Consider the following 21,572-nt stretch of genomic DNA (forward strand, 5'->3'; position numbering starts at 1 on the left):
GATGTGAAAGATGGAGTAAAATTATTTTCAGGAGTATGACTTGGTAAATTTGAAACACCAAAGCTGCAGGGTTCAGCAGGGATGAAGGCTCTCCCGCTTGCCAAGCAGCCAACACCCCTGGGTTGCTACGCTGCACAGCCATAGGGCTGGTGCATGCAGACAACATTGTAACACAAACAATCTCATTTCCTAGTACTCTTTTGTAACCTTCGTTAAGCAATAGACCTAATACAGACTTTGGTACCATCTTTTAACCTTTGCTCTCTACAGATTAGTGCCCTTTATATCAGACAGACACAACACTTTGCACATTTTTTCTTCTGTGCTAGTGCTAGTAGAGAGCTGTGTAATGTACGACCGCAACACTAAAATTGGTCCAAGTGTTGCAAGTAACTTCTAGACCTATCTAATAAAACTTGATAGATGTCCTTTGGGAGTGCTCATTTGTGCTTCAGTCACACCAGGTGAATGAGTAACAACTCTGTAAGGAGTTTTCAGGATCAGAATAGGTGAAGTTCACTGGCCAGTCCTCAAATAACTAACAACACTTTCTTCTACAAATGCAGTGAGAAGTAACCTTTTGAAACAAAACATAAACTATTTTTCTCCAGCTCAAAGCATCCCCTGGAATAATTGGATCAGCTTTGTGCATCGGCAGACCTTTGTCTTGTGCGAATCAACATGGAAAGGAATCTGAAGAATGTTTTGGTCATTTCTTTTGGATTTTTACTTCTCTTCACTGCTTATGGAGGACTCCAGAGTCTACAGGTAAGTGGAGCGTTTCCCACTGGTTGGCAGGAGTGCTGGCCTGGAAGAGCATCAGGCCAGCTGGTTGTGGGAAACCCGCCAGTCTTTCCGTGCTTTCTCTGAGGAAGGCATGCACAATATTTTTCTGAGGTGGGTTAGAACATCAGCTTGGTGCAGGCTGATGCACCAAGATCACTCAGATTCACAGCATTTACTAAATATTTTATTCTAGTACCTCTCAGATAGTTTGAACACTTGTGTTAGACACATATTCTTCATGTCCACAAAAGCTGTTTGAATTAAAACTAAATTTCTATGAGAATTTTTCTCAAAATAATATGCGGCAAAGCAGAAAACAAATTCCATTTCTGGAAAGGGTTTGTTTTGAAGATTTCTAAATCACTATAGTTTTATTATTAGTATGCAGCAACATAAAATACTAAAAATGTATGCCAAATACATGAAATAATTTAAGTATAAAATAATACAATTCCTGGCATCATAATATAATAATAAAAATATTATTTTACATCAAGGGCGGCTGTATCTTGTATTGGCAATAACATCTTAAAACACATTAGCAGAAATGGGGCTGTAGAATTACTTGAATGCTTAGGATGCTGACAGAGCTGGCTTGTTCAGCATAGCCAAAATAAAAGACAGAGGGTTACTGTTGCGGTCTATGGACACTTCAGAGCAGAAAAACACAGGGAGGAACTTCTCAGACTAGATGACTCTGCTAGTCTAATGACAAAAAAAAAAAAATGGGTGTAAGTCATCTATAAGCAACTTTAGAAATGATATTAAAAGATGACTCTGATCAATTGGGTCAGATTTTCCCACTGGTGTGAGAACCTGAGTGCTTTAAAGGCAGAGCTTGATATATTACATGATCCACTTGTTCGCAGTGACAAGGGGTTGACCTCATTTCATGAAGAGGTCCCTGCTGTTAATAGCCCCATACATCTCCTCTCCTCTCCTCTCCTCTCCTCTCCTCTCCTCTCCTCTCCTCTCCTCTCCTCTCCTCTCCTCTCCTCTCCTCTCCTCTCCTCTCCTCTCCTCTCCTCTCCTCTCCTCTCCTCTCCTCTCCTCTCCTCTCCTCTCCTCTCCCTCTCCTCTCCCTCTCCTCTCCTCTCTGACGCTGTTAAATTCCAAGTTTGGGGGAGTTCTGCAAAAACAGTCCCCGAAATAGATGGAGATGTTATGAGCTGGGCAGGCTAACAAGTTGGGGGAAGATAAACCCAAGAAGCCGCAAGTCAGCCACATCATCTGAAATGGACCATACTCATGTTAACTGCTGGAATGTAAAGCCTCCGGTAATGCTGCAGGAAGGAGGGATGTTGATTCACTGAGTAGTCCTCCTCTCTCTCAGTTTTGTCTCAGTGGTTAAAGCAGACTTGCTGAGATACAATTAAGGAGGTTATTTAATTATATTATAGCCTGTAGGACAAGCATTAGAAATTTACATTATTTATTTCAATATTCCCACCCCCCAAAAAAAACCAAACCCAAACAAACATTAAGAACCAGTAGCAATTAAGGTAATCATATGATTTTGGAGGCCTGGCTTCTAATTTTTGGAAGGTGTAGCTGAAAAAAACTGGCATGTAGTGTTTCAGAAATAAGATCTCAGTGATCAGGAAGCCCTTTTACAAAACACCTTGCTGTCTTGATGACAGCCTCTCGCCAAGGGTGCCAGGTGGCTGCCACCATGGTCCTGCATGGCCCGACCATGCAGCTACCACAGGGCTTGGAAGTGTTTGGTGCAGCCACCAGCAGCCGTGCTCTTCTCCAGCACCCTCCAGTGCTACCCTCCCAGCATCCATTCCCCCTTCCAAAATTGTACTGGATTGTGTCAGCTTTTAATGAAAATAAATAGCAAAATGTTGATAAGCAGCATCTTGATCTTCTCATTGAAACTTTCATGGTATCAAGAGGAGAACCAGTCTGAGCATAAAAATATAAAACTTATTCAGATCAGTAAAATGTTATTTCTCCCTTTTGAAAATGTGGGTGAATTGATTACTTCCAACTAGAAAGGGCTGCTATGAGCCTATTAGGATATTTGGACCTTGATCTCTGAATAATTTAGTAAATATCAGACCTGTAGTTTAAAGCAAAGAATCTTCCACTGTTGTTAAGTCAGCCTTTGCGCTGTAGATCTTAGGATATTCCTGCCTGAGACAAAAAGGGAAGGCCAAGAAAAGAGGTTATCCTTCATTCAGGTAGCTTTCAAAGACAAATGAGTTACACTGAATAATTTAAAGTCTGACTGAAGCTTTGAATCTGAGCAATTGTCACCTGGTTCTGTATCCCATTTTCATAAATGGGCTATCATTGTGAGAAAAAAACATAAATCCATAATCAGGTTGCTTTGAGGAATGGAGACAGCAATAGTCAGCCCCAGCTTCCATGTCTATTTCTGCCTGAAGCCACTCTCTGTACACCATAGTAACACATGCCTGTGACAAAAATAATCTCAGCCACTGTTTTTGTCCACGCAGAGCAGTCTCCATTCAGCAGAAGGCCTGGGCGTTGCTTCCCTAAGTGTTATCTATGCTGCGCTCATCTTATCGTCCATGTTCCTCCCTCCACTCCTCATCAAGAAGCTGGGCTGCAAGTGGACCATCGCAGGCTCTATGTGCTGCTACATCACATTCTCATTAGGAAACTTCTACGCTAGCTGGTACAATTTAAATACTTCAACCCTGTCTATTGTGTTTGAAAAAAAAAAAATCAGTAAGGGGAAAATTCTTTCTTATTATTTTTTTTTTCCCCTTCCCTTCCCTTCCCTTCCCTTCCCTTCCCTTCCCTTCCCTTCCCTTCCCTTCCCTTCCCTTCCCTTCCCTTCCCTTCCCTTCCCTTCCCTTCCCTTCCCTTCCCTTCCCTTCCCTTCCCTTCCCTCAATTTCTCCTCTGCCTCTGTGTTGTGGATTTGAAAGCTGGATGCAAAAGGTGTTACCTACAGGAAACAGGGATAAATAAATCCAGCAGCAGGTGAACCAGAAAGGTCAATACGTGCAAGAAGCCAGAATGAATGCATCCATCAGCCCATCTGAAAGCTGCTTCTCTAACTCATGTGTGTAGCAGAGATTTTTCTTCAGAAAAAAAAAAATTAACTAAAAATCAGAAGTTCCTTCTAAAATCCTAATGACTTTCAGGAATATTTCTGAAAAGACTGGTACAGGAATGCTGTCTTCCAGTCAGTGGCTCCAGGAGCAGAGGATGACAGGAGAAGGCCAACTCCTGTGTTGCCCTTTCAGAGGTGGATGAACAATTTCCCTCTGCTCTCCAGTGACAGGGAACACAACTCTACAGATAAAAGTTGTTGTGATCCATCTTCCAAAGTGCAGGTGCAATTTAATTCTCAGTTACAAGAGGACAAGACACATAAGCACAGATCCAGCCAGCCTAGCCCAGACCTAGCCCCTGGGAGTGCTCACACATCCTAAGTTCAAAAGACTGGCTCTTCCATAGCTCCACATAGTAGATTTATGGAATCACACAGAGGATAAATATATTTCTTTGTTGTCTATTTTTGCCTCTGGATCTTTGGGCAAATGATTATTATGCTAATGGATGATATCTATGCTAAATAAAGTATTCTTTGGCAGGTACACACTAATCCCTACCTCTGTGATCCTGGGCTTAGGAGGAGCACCGCTCTGGTCTGCCAAATGTACTTACCTCACCATTGCTGGCAATTCATATGCTGAGAAAGCAGGAAAAAATGCTAAAGACATTATCAACCAATACTTTGGGGTCTTCTTTCTGATATTTCAGTCCTCTGGCATCTGGGGAAATCTGATCTCGTCCTTGATATTTAGCCAAGATTCCAACAAAGGTAAAATATATTTAACAATCTTGTTGTTTCTCTTTAAAAACATCAGCTAATTCTAGATAGTTAAAAGGTAGTTTTCTGTAGCTGAGCTAGTGACTCTCCATTGCCTTCATAGTCAGCAGAAACAGGCACTTCAGATATGATTTAGCTAATCTGAAAGTAGATGTCTGAAATAGATGGGCTAAATTTCTCTCTGGAAGTGTCTATTTCCTATCTACTCTTCCTCAGTCACAAAGGGAGTTCAGACAACTAGCTCAAAAACAGATGTCTACCAAATTAATTTTGAATTCCACCCCTGTGTTGTAGAGCACAGATAGGCTGCTGGCAGCTACAATCTTTCACATTTGCCTTCTATTTAAAGTGGTTAAAACAAAAGGCAAAATACTGAAAGCAGCCTTTTTGCACAGCCTGTAGTATTGGATTAATTTGCTGTTAAGCATTCAAGGTTAGTCAAGCTGATGCTGGTGCTTGCTGAAAATCAGTGCTTTACAGAATTGTCAAGAAGAAATAGAAGTAGCTGTTGGCAGGAGCCTGCATGCCAGGGCTCCTCTGCTGTATTTCAGGCCCAGACAGGAGATGTCGATGCAGCTTGAAGAAATCACTCAACAGCCCTGCTCTCATTTCCTATGCTTTTAATTTGCGTAAACTTTAAAGGGGCAGTTGTGAAGATAAATTAATACTTGGATGCCACCTTAGAGATTGAAAGTGCTGCAGTCTATTAGCATTGCAGTCTCCTGTGCATTCCCTCTCCTGTCGAAGTCAGAACAGGATGGGCATGGAAAGAACTTTCCAGATACACAGCTACTATGAATAGCAAGAAGTTACTTCTCTTCCCTGGCTCAGTTGAACAGTATGTCCTCTGGAGGGTATTCAAACAGATATTCAGTTAAACCTAAATGTCAGGGAGCTGGCATCAAGTTTTAATCTTTGAATCCTTGGTTTTATGGCATGGAATTTGTCACATGGTGTGACACTTATGGAGAATCATGCATCCTTTAAACTCAAGCAACTATAGGCGAAACACTATCAAAGCAGAAAGCTAAAGGACTGTATCGAGTGCAGCTGATCCCTGCTGACCTGATCGCTAAGCCACAGAATGTTTCGGAAGGGAACAGCCGTTCTGGTTCCATTTGCAGGGCAGAGGTTGTGGGGCAGCCCTGGGGTCTGCACAGGCTGCAACCATTTTACTCTCCTCTGCCTCACAGCACGCATCATGTTAAATGATGTTAAGAGGATTAAAATACTATTTTTCTTCCTTGTAAATCCTCTCCTAGTTTTACATCTGAGGATGTTCCTCTAAATTCTAACGAAACTCTAACTTTTACTGATTTTTGATCAGTTACATTGGATTTCAGGAAAGGCTGAGCTCCTGGTGAATGTGCTATGAACAGCTCTCAAAGCCAAAGGCCTTGCATATCTTCACAACAGTGATGAGCAGTCATGCTATAAGTTTCCCAACTGCGCCTCCTCAGTGAGACTCAGCTTTAATCTAGAGGGTGCTTCTTGCAGGGGCGTAAGGGTCTCCAGGCACTCACTTCTTTTCCTCTCCTCTGACAGTGCAGCAAAGATATCCACCCATATTGTCCATACACTTAAAATGTATAATTTCACTGAGCAGTCAGAAAGATACAGTATGTACCCGCAGAATCAAAATGCCTAAAATTTAGACATGTACGTACACTTGACATGTTGCTTGCATTACTGAATCCCGACACAGCAAGGCAGGCTGCACCATGAGGTAATGCTACCATGGAAGACAGTAATCAATGTAAATTCTGAGACTCATCCTTTCTCACTCATCAATATTACAGCCTTACTTCTAGAGCAAACCCTGCCTCGCAGCTTCCATATCACTAATTGCATGTGCATCTCCATCTTCAGATGATGTGTGAACACATAAAAAAAACCTACTTTACACACTTCTACACTTGACTAGTGTGACTCACCTTTTGCATATGGTATTTTTGCTGAGGGTCTGTTTGTTCAAAATTCTGTAGCAGTAGCCACTGGCTATAATAACGTAATGGTTTTCTTTATGTTATGAAGTTTTATCTGATGTTGAACCTAAAGTTGTTTATGAAGCTAGTTAAATGGCTGATTGACATTGGAGCAGCTTTGATTAGAAGCAATAGGGAAAAATGTACCAAAAATAGTTACACAATAACTCTAACTGAAAAATTACAGTTCAAGTCCTGTTCAAGGAATCAGCCAAGGTATGCTGTATTGTCCTTTATTATGCTTGGTCCAGTGACAAATTCTGCAGTGAGAGCACTGAAATAATTGTACATTTTTTATCATCCTTCCCACTACACAGCTTATTCAGGCTCACAGTTTGGGTTAGTATTTTTCCTTTACAGAAAAGGAACTGGAGGGAGTGGGCACAGTGTCGTGGTGACACATAGGGTGCGTGAGTACATGCACGTTTGTGGCTTTGACACATGCCCAGCACAACACTGATGGGACTGAACAAAGCATAAGTCTTACTCCAAACTCTGCCAAACTGTTCTAGTTTCAAGTATGTTCTCAAAGTGCAATAAAGCCAGTAATAAAGTGAAAAAGCCAGGAAAAGCTGATTTCTTGGAAGGCTGCATTAGTGGGTAATCGTAATTTAAACTTATAAAACAAAAAGATGTCTCGAGATGGTTTCTGTTCCTGTAACGTATACAGAAATTACCCAGAGAGGTATAATGTGCTCTGACTGTAAGAACTGTGGTCCATTAGTTCAGTGGTGGTAAACTGCGGGACCTGTTTCATGGAGTATTATGATTAAAAGGTATAGATACACACTGGAACTTTAAATACTGCAAACTGAGCTTGGATTCAGATTTCAGCCTCTGGCTTTAGTCCATGTTTCCATGAAACCATCAATTCAGTGTGTTGTCTTGAGCAACTGTTTCTGTTAAACCTGATTTTTGTGTGTTAGACTGGGATTCTGAAGCTAACATCTCTAATCAAGAAGGATTTGAAATCAGGACCAATCACCACGTGCTGGATTCTTTTCTCCTTATATCCTTACATATAGCATGCATTCATCTGATTTTTCCCCTGTCCTACCTTTCTTTTGGTTCTTACTGAATTAGTGGAAATCTCAGAAAAAAACCTGGCATGCTGCGGAGCATATGACTGCATGACCGAGATCACTAACACCACTGGGTCAGCAGAACCCTCCAACTCCTTGATCTACACTCTGCTAGGGATCTACACAGGTAAGTAATCCACACACTCTTTAATGCGTATCACTGATGGGGAACCTACTACTTGTGAAACCTAGCATGGCTTTGCAGATTAAGTTTCCTACTTCCTCCTTCAATCCAATTTGCTAAAAGGAAATAAGATATGTGAGAGCTGTAAACAATTCCTTCCTAAATATTTTCAAATGCTTTGTGCCAGTGTCATGTCATTTTTATCTAAAGGAGCCACACACTCTTTACACTTTTCACCTGGAATAAAGCTGAAGCCCAGTATGGTGACCCCACTGTTTCACCCAAAGTCAGTGTTGCTTTACAGACATGAATCAAAATTATGCCCACATTGCAATTAGAGGATTGCAGCAGCTTATCCAGTTATGCATGAAATACTTTTAAATTCACTGTCTTCAGGATCAGCAATAGTGAACTAATTACTGATAGCACTGGGCAGATGTATATGTATGTGCAGAGGTTCAAGATGCTAAGAGCTGCGCAGCTAGTGGTACTCGAACTCACCAACTTCTAGTTATCTGGGGATGCCTATTGGAACTGGCTGACATCCTGCCATGTGTAAAACAGCATTAGCACAAGAACTGCACTGTAATTAGAGGTGGACCTGAACGGTGGCTCTCAGAACATGCAGTCATTTGGTGGCAGGTTTTTGAATCCCTGCTGAGGTTTTACAACTTCAGTCAATTCTCAGCTGTGATGCTTGAATTATGTGTCTTAGTGTCAAAGGTGAAGAAAACATGAAGCACTAGGCAAATTGCTGTGTCTACCATTTAGCAACTACAGCTGCTATAGACCTTCCTTGCACAAGGATGGAAAGGAATCAAGCAGAGGGAAGGCTGATGCCATCAGAAATCAGAAAGACAAATACAGATATGCAAAGATTTATTCAGCAAGGAAAGTTCAAAACATATCTGGCTCAAAACAAGTTATTCTCTGGATAAAGGGAAAGTATCTAGCAAGGCAATATGCCACCTTAGCTCTGCTAAAATATCTTTGCAGTCTCTGCACATAGATGTACTCTCTATGCTGAGACAGATGCACAGAATTTGTCATATGCTCAAGCAGAGAGTATATGATCTGGTCAGAGCCAGCCCTCATTAGACAAGTGCATCGCTGCTAAACCCCCCTCCTTTTTCAACCTCCATTCCTAATTGGTGAGAAAATGCAAAGAATATCCTCCTAATTCCCTTCCACCTCGTGCTGGAGCTTATGCCTTTCTGCTAAAGGCATGTTTGGGTCACAGCTTTAAATTTAAATTTGATGACTAACATATACAGTACTCCCTTAGGCTTTGTTCATGCAAAATGAATGCAACTCTGCTGTCTACTGACTGTGCGTCAGTAGGGTTTCATTTTTCTTTTAAGCTCTTAATAAAAGATATGTCTTTTCCTACCTCGAGGGAAACCAAATAGCTAAATATTTCATTCACAGACATTTTTAAAATGTCTCCTCTGTTTGGTTGCTGAACACATATTTTGCTCAGCTTGGGTGAGGATAATAATGGATAAGTCTTCTGTTGTTTAGTTTTCTTGAGGACTGTGGATGTTTCTATTTATATTCATACCAACTATTATTAAGCCATGCAGTTATTTATCTCCTACAATTGCTCTTGATTTATTTGACATATTTGTTAGAATATTTGTCTTGTAAATGTGGATGTCCTGCTCTCACCCATGTAAGTCCTGTAATCAGCCCGTAAGCACTAATAAACACCTTGGCAGAACCAACAATGATTTACATGATGAAAGGTTTACAGCTCAGCCACAGTGGAGAACCAGGACACTGGAAAATATAATTTCATTCTGGTAGAAACAATAAAGAATAAAAAATTGATGGCAATTTAGTGTAAATCTGCTAATATATTTGGACATTTTAAGGTTCACAGAAAAGAGCATGCCCGTACATAGTAATGTAGGAGCACACTGAACAGGCAATGTGGATGAGAAAAGGTGCCTGGTTTCCCTTTTTCTCTGAACGCCACTTGTTTCCACAGATGGATTTCTAGTCAGCATAAGTAAGAGAGGAAACATAATCATGCCTTGCATCTGTAACAAAGCAATCAGTTGTAAATCTGTGGCTGCTTCGTGTATATTATGAGTCACAGTTATCTTCTTGATTACATTAAAAAAAAACAAGCAATAAATCTACAGCGATGTATGCATGACCATTTTCTGTTAACTACCCCATGCATTCTTTCATATACTGCTTCTGCTAGGAAATTAGGGGTTCAAAGCTGTAAATTCCATCTTTTTCAAGTCACCCAGAGTTGCTCACTATCAACTTTAAAATGGCACATATTGTGTACTCAAAGTATGGCTCCAAAAAAGCAACATATACTGAGATCCAAGACAGCAGTTCTACTTTTAGCCCTTCATTTTTCTTTGCATGTATTTGAAGGAAGATCACCTCTAGCCATGAAAACCTTGGCACTGCAAGTGAATAATCCCCTGTTGTGTTGATTTAAAGTCTTTTGATAGCTCCCGAGGGAGCTGCTTCTGGCCAGCTCCCCATCCCTGCAGCCCCTGGCCTGCCCTGGCAGGGTGAGGATCACCCCCTGCGGCCCAGCAGCCGTCCCGGCGGCTGTCACCACAGCCCCATCACAGCCAAGCTGAAGGGATTTGTGAGGTGCACAGCTGTATGTAGAAGATGTGAATGCTGATCAGGCTGCCTTGTTTTCACAGAAATGGCCTTTGCACTGCACCAGAATCAGAGGCATCTGCCAAAACATCCCACAGAGAGCTAAGCACTAAGTCAGAACAATAACAGCAGCAAGCGACTTCCCATCATTCTTCCAGCATTCCTCATTTTTTCATGAACTTTTTGTTTTGTTTTTGCAGCTAGTGGTGTGCTAGCTGTGTTGCTGATTGTTATATTTCTGGACCAGATCAAATCTGAGCAAGCAGAGACTGAGAAAGAAATACTAGAGACTCCATCTTTTTGGTCTACGTTCCTAGCAACTTTCCAGCATCTTAAAGATAAAAGACAGTGTCTTCTAATTCCTCTGACAATGTACAGTGGGTTTGAACAGGGATTTCTTTCTGGTGACTACACAAAGGTGTGGATGACAAAGAAAATCTATTTCTGTCTGATTTTTTTTTGTGTGTGTGTCTTTGTGTCTTACTATTGCATCTGATCTATATTTACTTGTTAAATTAAGATGTTTTCGGTGGCAATTTGTGGTTTGCTAAATTACTGCTTACTTCTACTTGAATGAATTCTGAGTGACATCTTCAAACAGGAGAGGCCAGCAGTAAATATGTCCCTTGGAACAGCCATAAAGAGAATGAGGTATGGAGCTTAACTCATCAGTGGAGACCACAGCAGAGATCTACAGGTTCAAGCTCTTCAGCTTGTTGTAAATAACAAACTGGGAGAAAAGCCAGAAGTCTGCAAAGCTTTTATATCTTCCTTCCTTCTGGTTTCCCTAGAGTCTGTATAAGTGCAAGTCAGCACACTTATGGCATGTTTTATTTTGAGAACCTTTATGGTAAGAAGGCAAACGCTCTATGTGGCTGGCTGCAATCCCTCACCAGTCACTAGTGCAACAGGTCCAAACCCTGATGGACTGAAATGATCAAAACCACCTCTGCTCCTCCAGTTCTTCTACAAACCAACAGCCACAGCACGTGTGTTCTCCAGACATTTGTTGAGAAAACCTCCAAAGAAAGGGGGCAAACTTCCTGAGTTGCTTATTTGACATTTAAGCTTTCAAACCTTGCACATAAGCAGATGGAGGAGGGGCACTTGCTGCTGTGTTTGAATGGATTGAAAGGGGCACTTATTCCATGGCCATCTCTATGAGCTGTACACTCTTATAGGTGAGGTCCTCTTCACTTCTTGGGAGCTGCTCTGTAATGGCCATAGTGGTGACTATCAATTTTCATCTCTTGGGCTATGAATGGAATAGCAGAAAATTCCTAATGCTACTTGCAGGAGTTTTATTTGCATAGTGAGCAGTGCTCTGGTTTCTTCTCCTGCTTGTTACTGCCCTGTTTGCATGGCATCAGTCTGATGGGGAACTGGGTTAGGAATATCGTGGCTGAAGGCCAACTATGTCAGTAAGCCAGGGACTTGTCAGCAAACTCTGCAGTTGTTGTCCTTTGATCTCATCTGTGCTGGCTATTTACCAAATACTCAGGCTAAGACCCTTGAACCTTAGCTGGATATTTTCATAGAAGAAAACATGTCACCACTGTCTCTTCTCTTCCAGACGTATGTGACCTGTGCCCTGGGGATACATTATGTTGGTTATGCGATGATCTGCTTTTCAGCCGTAAATTCCCTCTGCTCTTTGCTCTTTGGAAAGATATCTCAGTTCACCGGTAGAAAACTTCTATTTGCATTCGGTATGTAAAGGTCACTTGAAGGACTGATCACCTCGTGTAACATATCAAATCCAGTGCTCCCTGCTTTGCGTGCAAAATGAAGGGAGAGCTCACTGCCAGCTATCAATTAAAACCAAAGTCAATCTGGAGGCAAACCTCATTCATGAGAAGAGAGGCAGCACAGTTAACCACTTTATTGAGGTCATTGCCATACATAACTTTGCTGGTGGTATAGTTTCACCCTGCTTTTGAGGGTGCTGTCTATAAAGTGCCCTAGAGCTTTGATGCTTCACGGCTCTAATGCAACCAGTGATAAACGATCTTACAACACAGAGGTTGAGGTCTAGAGTAGACCAGAGATGGATTTCTCCATTGGCATGAAACCGCCTCACCTTAATGGAGTGAAAGCAACAGCAAACCTCATGAGATACACTGTTGATTTGAGTCTCAGGGGATGGTGAACTTGGAATTTAGGCAACCAATCTAGGAATTTCAGGATAATTTTTAAAAGTTGGCTTGATGTCCTTTTTAATACTTGCTCTATAGGGAGAAAAATGAAAAAAAGTCATATGCCAGTGTGTCTGGCTAGGATAACTTGAGGACCTCTGTATGTGTCAGTAATTTTCAGGTTGGCATGAGAAGAGTTTTTTTATTTAAGAACATCTTCCTCTCCAGAGAACACTGTTCCAACGAGTTGCAGAGTAATGGAGGCAGAAAAATACCAAGAAATATTTCATTTGTGTACCTGTATCCACTAAGGTATTCATACTGAAGTGTACTGATAGCTTACTTGCACTACACAGCAACTTGTATTATTAGAAACGTCACTGACTGAGTCAATGTGCATCTAGACATTCTAGGCAGTTCCTCCACAGGAAACTTTAAACCTTGGCAAGGAAAAAGAAATTTAGAGTTCTTTACGCTATAGTCAATAGTTCAGAGATTCTTCTGTACATGTCTGTCTTACATGTATGTCTCACCCTGTGAAACTTATTTTAGATTTTAAAAAATCCCAGATAATAATAATAAACCCCTACAGTGTTAGTTATGCAAGACCTCTGAACCCCTCTGTTCTGTTTAGTGATCTTGGTACTCAGCCTGTAAAGGTGTTCCTGTGTAGGGAGGAATCAGTGACTCGTTTACATTCTGCTTTTAAAAAGAAAGACAAAAAGTCACCAGACCCTCCAGATATCCGTAACTGTCTCCTCTGGCCCTGAAAGGAAACCTGCATTTAAGGACTAGGTAAGGAGAGCAGAAGGGTGGCTCCCTTCCCCTTCCCACACACCCCATATGATAACTGCAAGTCTTTCAGTAGCTCCTTCTCCTACTCAGTGGCAGTTCTTGTCCTTTGGGCCAACAGCCATATCAGCGCTCAGAATCTCTCAGCTCAGGTCACTGCCCAGAACTATTATCTGAAGCCTGCAAAAGAACTGCATTGTCTTGTATTTCATGTGATAACGACTCAGTCAGTGCAAATCTCCATGAACCAGAAAGACTTTCAGATTCCCTTGTGCTCTAGTTGGGGAAGGAATTTGAAAGCGTTATCTACCACTACCTGTCCTGTTTGTAATAGCATTTATATTTCTTCTTTTTTCTTTCTAAATCAACAGCTACAGTTACAAACACCGCCTGTATAATAGCGCTACTGCTGTGGAAACCGCATCCTAAGCACCTTGCTGTGTTTTTCGTATTCCCTGCTCTTTGGGGCCTATCTGATGCCATTTGGCAGACACAAACTAATGGTAAGTCCTGGTGACAATGAAATGAATCCTCTTGAGATATAAAAAAGTGTCTGTTTGTATTTATAAAACAACACGTGCAGGAAAGTGATAATGGGTTTAAGACAGCATCTAAAGGAAATATGTTAGCTCATTGGAAAGTACAAAAACTAAGAACAAGCTGGGAATAAGAAAGTAAAATATTCATTAAACTTTTTTTTCCAAGATGAAGAGACAAGAACACTGCAGATGATAATGGATATTCAGAATAAATATTCTGGAGGAGTATAAGTATTTCAAAGAAAATCAGAAAACTCAGAAGAATTATACATTTAGGCTGTCTTTTGTAATAGAGGAGAGCATTCTCGATAAAATATCAACTCAAAGCTCAGCAAAAAAACAACAAAAAAAAGCAGAAAATTGGCTGTTAGGAGTTATTAGAAAAAAATTGAATGAGAGAACCACAGAAAGCAACATCATGGAACCAAGAAGTAAATCCATGCAGTTCTGATTTGCTCCATTTCAAAAGCTTAATCAAATGTGATAAGACATAAGAAGGCAATAAAAAAGAACAGAGTCATGGGAGACTTCCACTTGAAGGAAGACTAACAGACTTTAGCCTGGACAAGTGATAAGTAAGGAAAGCAGTCAGTAAGATCATTAATAGTATGGAAAAGGTGATTAGAAATTCACTTTTCACACCATGCATAATCGAAGGATGGAATTCATTGTCAAAAATGTAAATGTTTTCAAGGTGGAATTAACGTCACTTCAGGGGAAAATGTTCTTGGGAGTTATTATAGTCTGGTGGTCCAGAGGAAATCTCCAACTAAGAAAGTCCCCGTGTCTTTGACAGTCAGGAGGGATGCAGGAGGGAGACCTCACTGTATACTTGCCTCATTTCTCACACTCATCCTAGGAGTCTGTTCCTGGAAGTATACCTACCATTGGACTTCTTATCTGATGTACTATGGTTGTTTACATCATCTTTTATGTTCTACTGCTTTTGATACAGTGCAATTACTGTGTACTGACAGTTCAGATAATGAGCTGATACAAACTGACTTCCGTAAGGGATTATTTAAATTTATTCCTCAATCACAACTAGAGGAAGTTCTCTTATAGAGGCTAAAGACAGACTCTAAAGTGCTGAAGAGGGCAAAAAAGAGCTATAGTCTGTGATGACTTGAAGTAAATCTGCTAATCACTGTCAGTCACACTCTTTTAAAATCAATGCTATAGCCTGTATCATTAAGACAGTTACATGTTTTCCCATCTGCTCCCATATTTTTCTTTTTATTTTATGAATATTGTTTATCTCAAATTCATATTTGGCAGACGCCATAGGAATATGCACGTGACAGAACTAGCTCATCTGGGCCCACATGAGGCACTCGTAGCAATCTCCTTTCCAGCACACATAAGTAACCCCTCTGCACACAAAGAAGTGACCAGTCAGACTTCTCTGGCCCTCCAGCCGCTCCAGCTCATATCCCTTAGAGAAGAGCTAGCACATGCATCAAGTGACGCCCTCTCATCTTCTCTCTTCCCTTTGGTAGAATTTTAAATCAGCACTCTCATTATTCAGGTTCATGGAAGTTCAACCTCGGTGAGGAATTGCTCTCTTTAAAGTAAAGCTGTTCATTCCTCCTGTTTCTTCAGACACGGTCTTCCTGACTTTTCATCAGGTTCCTTCCCAACACTCTTCAAAGCCATATCTCAGTTTCTCACTGGGATAAAGGACCTGCCCTTTACCCTGCTTCTGCCTTTTTTAGAAAGCCTTGCCCTCAGACACTTGGCTTTTTTCAGAATCACAGAAGGGCTCAGGTCGGAAGGGACCTCTTGAAGCCATGTTGTCCAACCCTCCTGCTCAAGTAGGGCCACACGAAGCCAGTTACCCAGTACCATGTCCAGTCACCTTTTGAAGATCTCCAGGGATGGAGACTCCACACCCTCCCTGGGTAACCTGTGCCAGGGCTCAAACACCCTCACAGTGAAAAAAGCTTTTCCTGATATTCAGAGAGAACCTCCTGTGTTCCAGTTTGTGCCACTTGCCCTCTGTGCTGTCATTGGACATCACCAAAAAGACCCTGGCTCCATCCTCTTCGGGCATTTATACACATTTGAGATATCTTTTGAGAAAGACTTCTCCTGAGTATTATCCCTACATGCCTGAAAAAGAGGCACCTGGTGCCTTTGTTAGGAAAAGGGACAAGTACAGAGGACCTAAGTGTCAGAGAAGGAGCCTGGGAAGTGGCTGCAGTTCCCAACCCCTGGATGAGGCATAGATGGTGGACAAAGTTTTGTCCTTACTTGATGGTGAGTGAGCTTTGCAGTGCTGTGACAAGACTGACCTCTGTTATAGCACTGTAACAGGTCATCTGCATTCCCAGATTTCCTGCAGGATACTTGTGAAAATCTCACGTTTGTGTTAGCTCGGAAAAAAAAAAACAACAAACCAACACAAATGTTCCTTATGCTTGCACAGTATCTTTTTTTTGTCTGTACTTTTTTCAGCTGTTCCATAGCTCCCAGTTATAAAAATATACAGTTTGCGCGTTGTCACACTGAAACATCAAAGAATGACAATAAACCTTAACAGAGAGGTGCAGTGACATTACTGTGGAGTAATGCTGCATTCCAGAACAGGATCTTTAGTGTGACATGCCCATTTAGAACTAAATATCTTCTCCCCTTCATCAGTTTTATACAGTTATACATCACATGAGAAATTGCCAGCTCCAAAGTCTGTGAGGTGAGATGAGACCTCTAAAACAGCATTGGGGACCGAGGTCTGTGGCCCTTCCTTTGGGAAGCTCCCACGACTGATGCTTGGGCCTCAGGAGATTAACCACTGAATAAATACAATGGCATTGTGCCGCACACTTAAGGCAGTCTGTGGTGATGGAAGATGGCTTTCCTTGGCCTGCTGTGGATAGTTGATGCTGGAGTTCCCCCTAGAGGGCATATAGGCTCACAGTAAATTAGTCACTTCATCCTACAAAGTTTCCTAACATGTTTGTGTACGTGTGTGGACACTCCCATTTATTTCCAGTGAAAGCTGCTTTGTTTCAAACCGCACAGTGCTCTCTCTTATCTAACAGATGCTATTACTACCGTCCAGCCATAACTGCACTTCAGTCATAACAATTGCATAGCACAGAGCTGTAGGATAGACTACAGTAAAATAAATCCAGTAAAAAAACTCACTCCAGGCTGACGTGAGCTTTTAGAAAGGATACAAATCAATCTGGAAAGTTTATAGACCTGGACTTCAATTATTTCCAGCAGTGCTGTTATATACCCATTCCTACCCAGGAGAATGAGTGGGGAAAGAGGGAGTGGTAATTAGGGGTAATTAGCGTGAATAATTTCCATCAGATGTAGCTGCCCCTCCCCGCAGACAGCCTGGCAGGTCCTGCTAAAACTTCAGCCAGGCAACTTGCACCCCCATTGCTCTTGACAGTGTCTGTGATGAGGAGAAATGTTTAGCTTTGAGACAAAGCCATGATTGTGTTCCTATGTAACTGCTAGCTAATACCACATATGCATCTTGGAAATGAGAATTTTCCTGCCAAGTCAGCTGTTCCTAGAGCTGAACCTTGAACTATATCCCCACTGGATTCTCCCATTGCTTTGACCAAAAAAGAAGGCTTCAAAATATCAAGGGAAAACAGGTGCCTCCTAAAAGCCAGAATATTTACGCATTAAAAGCCTCCCTATATGAAACTGTCTTCACTAATCCCTTTTCAGAAGATAGCATAGGGCATATCAGTAAAATTATATTAACAACTTGTTCATTTATTAGGCAAAACTATGAAGGATTATCAAATAATTCACACTACACTATACTCAGGAACTTTAATGAACTAAGTACATCTTGTGATGCACTTGTCCAGGTTTTCCATTACATCTAAATTGGATCATTCAGTAAATGTCCTCTTATAGTCATCAGGAAGCAGTGAATTTTTACATATAGATGATGTCTTCCCCTTCTTGACAAAACTCAAAAGGGTTAGTTGAGCCTGCTCAAACTTCTCAAGAACTTTGTAGTCCTCTGTGCATTTTGGCTGAATATGCATATTTCACACAGATGTGTTGTTAGAGAAGTGGATGAGAAGAGTCAAGGTTCATGATATTCCTCCCCTGCCCTCCCTGCACACCAGAGCTGAGTCACTGGAAACTCGCGCTGTTTCACCACCACTGATGCTAGCTCAGTGCCCAGAGGAGAGCAAGCTCTCTCCCCTTCCCTGTGTGTCCAGCTGGTCAGACCTGGGGGCTGGGAATCCCTCCCTGACTCCCAGTTATGGGTGTGCAGCTGGCTGGACTCAGTGGGAGCTTCCCAGTGAACACAACTGCATTAGGATAATCAGTCTAATTATGTCTCTATGTCAAGCAAATTTTCCAGTTGTAGCCCAGAGGTTCTATATGCATCAAGGGTATTATTTTTGCTAACCCATCCAGGAGCTGAAAATTTGAAAACCTGGTTATCTCAGAGAGGTGAATCTCCTTTGCATATTAAATCTGAGCTCAGAGGTAGTGCTCTCCTCAACTTTCTAACTGAAGTGTTTTGGGTCAGTTTGTTTCTCCAAGCGAATATGAATAGCACACGTTGCTACCATGGATAACACTGTGCAAGCCTCACCTCAGGGCTCCCTGAGGCCCAAGTTCTTGTGAAAATAAGGGACGTGCAGTTTACATTAACAGTCTCTCAGTGTTCTTAGGTGTGTGAAAGAAATGGTTTCAGGAACAGGTAGACAGCAAGTGCATGCAGGGTCCATGCAGGTTCCCCATGAAAGTGGTGAAGGATGGCTGCAGGGAGGTCCTTATGGTTCTTTGATCCTTTCTACCCCACACTGAAAGGGCAACTTCGTCCTTAAGGACCATGTCCCTAGACAAAACTGCCCGTTCTTTGAAAGCCTGTAAGGACCCGGTATAACCTTACCAATAGCAATATACATGGAGACTCTACAGTGTCAAGGGCTATTCCTGGCCACCTCATCTTCTTCCTTACTTATCAGTACAAGAACCTTCTCTTTTGTGGCTGATAATCTGAAAAACAAACTTCCTTCTCTCTCACTTCAATAGAAACCTACCTCCCTTCCTCCCTTCCTCCCTCCCTCCCTTCCTCCCTCCCTCCCTCCCTCCCTTCCTTCCTTCCTTCCTTCCTTCCTTCCTTCCTTCCTTCCTCCCTCCCTCCCTCCCTTCCTTCCTTCCTTCCTTCCTTTTCTTTCCCTTTTTCTCTGATATTCTCTATTTTGTCATTTTTTGCTCTGTTATTTCACTTACAACAATTCACAGGAATGCAAAAATGTTTTAAAACAAAGCTCATATTTTCCTTCCTCTGACATTTATGAAGCAGAGTCTTTCTTCCTCATTGTGGTCTATTTATTCCCTTTGCAGAAAATACGTGGTTTCAGACCTAATCTTCACGAGCTGTGTCTCTCCTTTCTTCTAGGACTCTATGGCATTTTATTTGAGAAACACAAGGAGGCCGCCTTTGCCAATTACCGTCTCTGGGAATCACTTGGATTCGTCATTGCCTTTGGTTATAGCACCAAATTGCAAGTCTACATCAAACTGTACATTTTGTTGTCTGTGCTTATGTTGTCTATGGTGACATATGGCGCGGTTGAATATCTTGAAGCTAAGAGCTCCCTTGGAGCCCCTACTGCTACAAAGAAGGAAAATGTAGGAGCCCTCACCCAGGAAACATACATGTAATCCAGCAGGATCAGAGCGACGGAGCCAAAGCAAACTGGCCGGCTCTTACAGGTATGTCTTCAAGGGTCTTTCAACACGTACTGTCTCCAGAAAGAGGCAAAGAAATAGATTTCAAGGTCAGTACAACGTAAATGTCTTAGGAGTGAAAATGTCTTTTGACATCTCAGATTTATCAGTGAAGAGCATCTAACTTCACTCTTCCATACAGAAGTCAAACTAAATGTTTTCTCTTTTTTTTAATTAATAAAGTCCTAATAAAGGTAAACAAGACTCTTAAAGTCCTCACATTTTCGTATTTGTGGATCAGACCTAGTACCATGGCTTTACAATCAAACCTGAAAATCCCACATGGACCATCAGAAGATGACAGCAACTGAGTTTGCTCAGCTTACTGTGAACAACACATATAATTTCATGGAACCACTATTTACAAAGACTTTCATTGTTCTTATTGTGCTTTCTTTAACACTTGCTGTAAATAACATAAAGTTATAAACTGGCTGTATCTACAGTTCATACCTGAACACTACAAAATCTGCCAAATGCTGAGTCTACCAACCTTAGTTCAGCAGACAACTGTGTTTCTGCCCATGTCACCCCTCTGCCCCAGCACTCTTTCTCTTTTGGGCTTCCTGTTTCTAATTTTTCCCTCACTGCTTACAGCAGCTTTCTCCCAAGACAGATGCCTTCTGCATGACCAGATCCTTCAGTCTTTCCCCACTTTCCCATCCATGGACAGAGCTGTTTTCAAGATAAGCAGCCAGGGCACGTTACCTTGGGAGCCCAGCCATGCAGAGGATGCGGGTAACAGTGCAAGTCATAGAGTAAGGAGAAAAGGAGGATGGGCCTATGCTGTAATATCTCTTTGAGGCCTATATGCATCTAGCAGTGGCACACATGAGGATTTCCCTCATTTCATCTCAACTTCTATTTAGTTTTATACATACTATATTGTTTCCAGAATTTCATTTTTGTGGTTTTACTGCAAGAAGAATGCTACAGTGCAATTACTGAGCAGTGTCACTACATCTTGATGAGAAAACACTGCATAAATATCATGATCATTACTGATAATGACAGATCTGATAATGATCAGATCCTCTGATAATGATCAGATCCTCTGTGTGAGGCAGACGGCATAAAAGAAATTGGAGACAAATGTTCATCTCCAAGGTGAGTGCTGCCCTTCAGAATAAACTACATGGCTAGTTAAGTTGCTGCATGTCACAAAGCTAACACTTGAAACTACTTCTCAGTTATCAGCCATAACAGGAGGATGAGGCACCATATGGTGTGACAGCATGATAGAAATCAATAACAATTTATGTGGAAAAAAATCCCCAAATTGTTAGGGCTTTTAAATAACAGTATCTTTCATGCTACTTTACTATCTCTCTAAAATTTCTTGTTTCTGAGAACCTGAACTCCCCTCCAGACTTCCCCTGTGTTGCTTCATGGCTTTTAATACGGTAAGCTTATTTTCCAGGTCTCCTACAACTAAGTAAAATTTATTATGTACTGCAGAAAAGAAGCCGACAGGTGGGCTCCCTCACAGATCCACCTTTTTCTTGTGGCTTTGCCCTGTCAGCTCAAAAGCGTGCTGTTAATCTCTCTGTTGGAAATACAAATGGCAAAACTATTGTGGCTGCAGAATCCTGATGGCCTCGCAGCTATCCAGAGATTACAGATGGATTTGTTAGGCTGCTGCTGATTCTCACCTTGCTCTGCTTCCATCTCATATAGAAACTTGATTTCACCTCAATAACAGTGAAACAGAGATCTCTGAATTCTCCTCTTTCCAAGCAACCTCTACACATGCTGAGGTCTTGCTTTCCGGAAATTGGCTGGACACCTGCCTGACAATGGGAAGTACTGGCTCAATTCCTTACTTTGCTTTACTTGCACATGCCATTTTGCTTCACCTATTAAACTGTCTTTATCTTGACTCATGAGTTTTCTCAGTTTTGTTCTTCTGATACTCTCCCCCGTCCTGTTGGTCAGGGGGGTGAATGAGCAAT

The 21,572-nt window shown here is 41.6% G+C and overlaps 1 protein-coding gene across 4 annotated transcripts; it reads left to right on the top strand.

Annotated features, from left to right (window-relative positions):
• The first annotated feature begins 308 nt into the window (after positions 1–308).
• Positions 309–21,499, top strand: UNC93A (unc-93 homolog A). Of its 4 annotated transcripts, none has more exons than XR_011738333.1 (9): positions 309–768; positions 3,252–3,433; positions 4,361–4,590; positions 7,668–7,793; positions 10,625–10,842; positions 11,998–12,133; positions 13,723–13,854; positions 19,289–19,605; positions 20,218–21,499. XR_011738333.1 is itself a non-coding variant. In XM_065834673.2 (8 exons), the coding sequence occupies exons 1-8, from the start codon at positions 682–684 to the stop codon at positions 19,552–19,554; spliced, it is 1,377 nt and encodes a 458-aa protein (XP_065690745.1). In that variant the 5' UTR covers positions 309–681; the 3' UTR covers positions 19,555–21,499. The 4 variants fall into 4 exon arrangements, 2 of the variants coding, with proteins under 2 accessions (XP_065690745.1, XP_071662453.1); XR_011738334.1 differs by having other exon boundaries at positions 21,298–21,499; XM_065834673.2 differs by having other exon boundaries at positions 19,289–21,499.
• Positions 21,500–21,572: the final 73 nt, after the last annotated feature.

Source organism: Patagioenas fasciata, chromosome 3 (assembly GCF_037038585.1).
Source record: "Patagioenas fasciata isolate bPatFas1 chromosome 3, bPatFas1.hap1, whole genome shotgun sequence".
Taxonomy (NCBI): domain Eukaryota; kingdom Metazoa; phylum Chordata; class Aves; order Columbiformes; family Columbidae; genus Patagioenas; species Patagioenas fasciata.

What these genes read in the sequence shown, in the direction of transcription:
- UNC93A (XM_065834673.2), top strand. Translation starts at nt 682, where the DNA reads ATGGAAAGGAATCTGAAGAATGTTTTGGTCATTTCTTTTGGATTTTTA. An exon ending in GGAAACTTCTACGCTAGCTG is followed by an intron (nt 3,434 to 4,360) that starts GTACAATTTAAA and finishes ATTCTTTGGCAG; the next exon opens with GTACACACTAATCCCTACCT. An exon ending in AAAACTTCTATTTGCATTCG is followed by an intron (nt 12,134 to 13,722) that starts GTATGTAAAGGT and finishes CTAAATCAACAG; the next exon opens with CTACAGTTACAAACACCGCC.